The 1,925-nt window shown below is 46.5% G+C and overlaps 1 protein-coding gene across 1 annotated transcript; it reads right to left on the bottom strand.

The window, feature by feature from the left end:
- Positions 1-377: 377 nt before the first annotated feature.
- LOC120391198 (putative olfactory receptor 52P1) lies at positions 378-1,316 on the bottom strand. Its single transcript, XM_039514671.1, has one exon. The coding sequence runs from the start codon at positions 1,314-1,316 to the stop codon at positions 378-380; it is 939 nt and encodes a 312-aa protein (XP_039370605.1).
- Between the last annotated feature and the right edge of the window lie 609 nt (positions 1,317-1,925).

Here is a 1,925-nt window from a genome sequence, read left to right on the forward strand (position 1 = left end):
TATTTGTCTTGGCTATCAAAAACAGTAGCTTCCATTTGTCACACAGGGACTAATGGAAAACCACCTTGCTTCAGAAAACTGCAGTATCTTCTTGTGGTCTGTAAGTCATAGAAAGTCTGAATGAGAGGGTATCTAGGATTGGGGGCTGACAAGTGATGCTGAAAGAGATCAGGTGATGGTCAGATAGAGGGAACTCAGCAATGGAGAGAGCAGTGCTTGGTGATGGAGAGATAATACATTAGGTGTGAGGAATTTCTGAGGCTGTGAACTTCCACAATGCTGAGCTCGGCCAAACTTCGACAGAGAACCCTTGAGTAATGAGGAGATATCCTTTCCCCCTCTTGTCAGACACGATTAAAATCCAAGGCCCCTGGTGATTACATTCTGCAGATGTATTTGACCACTTTGTCACGAAGCTCTTTGGTTTTGGCCCCATAAATAATAGGGTTCAGCATGTGGGGGATGAGAAAATAGAGGTTGGACAAGATGATGTTAACATGGGGAGCGATGCCCTGACCGAACTCATATGTCAGGCTAGAGAAGAGCAAGGTAGTACAGGAGGTCAGTATCACACAGATGTGGGCTGTGCAAGTGTTGAGGGCTTTCTGGTGGGCTTCCTTATGGGAGATTCTGAAGACAGCCTTAATGATCAGACCATAGGAGACGGCAATGAGGGTCAGGTCTAACACAACGACTACAAACACTATCACCAAGCTGTACGTCCTGTTGACTGTGATATCCCCACACGACATCTTCGCCACAGCCATGTGGTCACAGTGCATGTGCGGGATAATGCGGTTGGCACAGAACGGCTGCCCGCTCAGGAGCAGAGGAGCAGGCAGAACGAAGACAACAGCTCTTATCAAACCCACGAGCCCTAGCTTAGCTATTCGTGTGTTAGTGAGGATGGTGGTGTATCTCAGGGGGTTACATATGGCAACATAGCGATCGAAGGCCATTGTCACAAGGACACCTGAGTGCATCACAGAAACCGCATGAAGGAAGAACATCTGTGTGAGGCAGCCACCCACAGTAATGCTTTTCAAATTGAACCAAAATATGCACAGTGCCTTTGGTATGACAGAGGTAGATGTGCCGATATCTGTGAGCGCCAGCATGCAGAGCAGCAGGTACATCGGCTTGTGCAGGGACTTCTCTTTCCCTACAACAAACAGAACCATGAAATTTCCCAATAGGCCCGCAATGTAGAACATAGACAAAGGGATGGAAATCAGGACATGGGAATCTTCCAGACCAGGGATGCCCATTAGGATGAATGTTGAAGGGTCAGAGGGGGTGAGGTTGAGAGCTGCCATGAGGTGGTCAATGCGGCAGTGAGGCTCAGAAATGCTCCAGGTGTCTGTGACGGGAGAGAAGTACAGTGATGGGGATTACACATGTTGTAATTAGTACAGTAAATATGTTGTACTTATCAGCAATCTAGAAAGGGCGCAAGCAGTGAGGTGGCAGCATTTACGGATGGCACCAGATTATTGAGGTCAGAGTTAAGTCCAGAGAAGTTCTCAGAGAGAGCTAACCAAGCCAGGTGAATGGGCAGATGAACTTTGATGTCAATAACTGCAACATGTATGCCCACTGAGGAAAAACTTCAACTCCACAAATATCTTACAAGGTTCTAATTTAACTGTATGAACTCAGGAGAGGGATCTGGACATCACAGTACACAAACCTGTGAAATTTTACTCATAGTGTTAGCATGACCAGAAACTAAGGAAAATGTTGGAATCCAGGAGAAATGGGATGGAGAATCCTACAGTAAATACAGTGTAATGAAATCAGTCACTATGTTTCACCCACCTCTGGACTCCTCTGTGTAATATTGAGCACCCCTCTCACATAGGATATTGCAGAACTAGAGGGTTTGGGGCAAGGACAACGAGAATGATCAAGGGTCCAGGGAAACT

This window comes from Mauremys reevesii, linkage group 1 (genome assembly GCF_016161935.1).
Source record: "Mauremys reevesii isolate NIE-2019 linkage group 1, ASM1616193v1, whole genome shotgun sequence".
Taxonomy (NCBI): domain Eukaryota; kingdom Metazoa; phylum Chordata; order Testudines; family Geoemydidae; genus Mauremys; species Mauremys reevesii.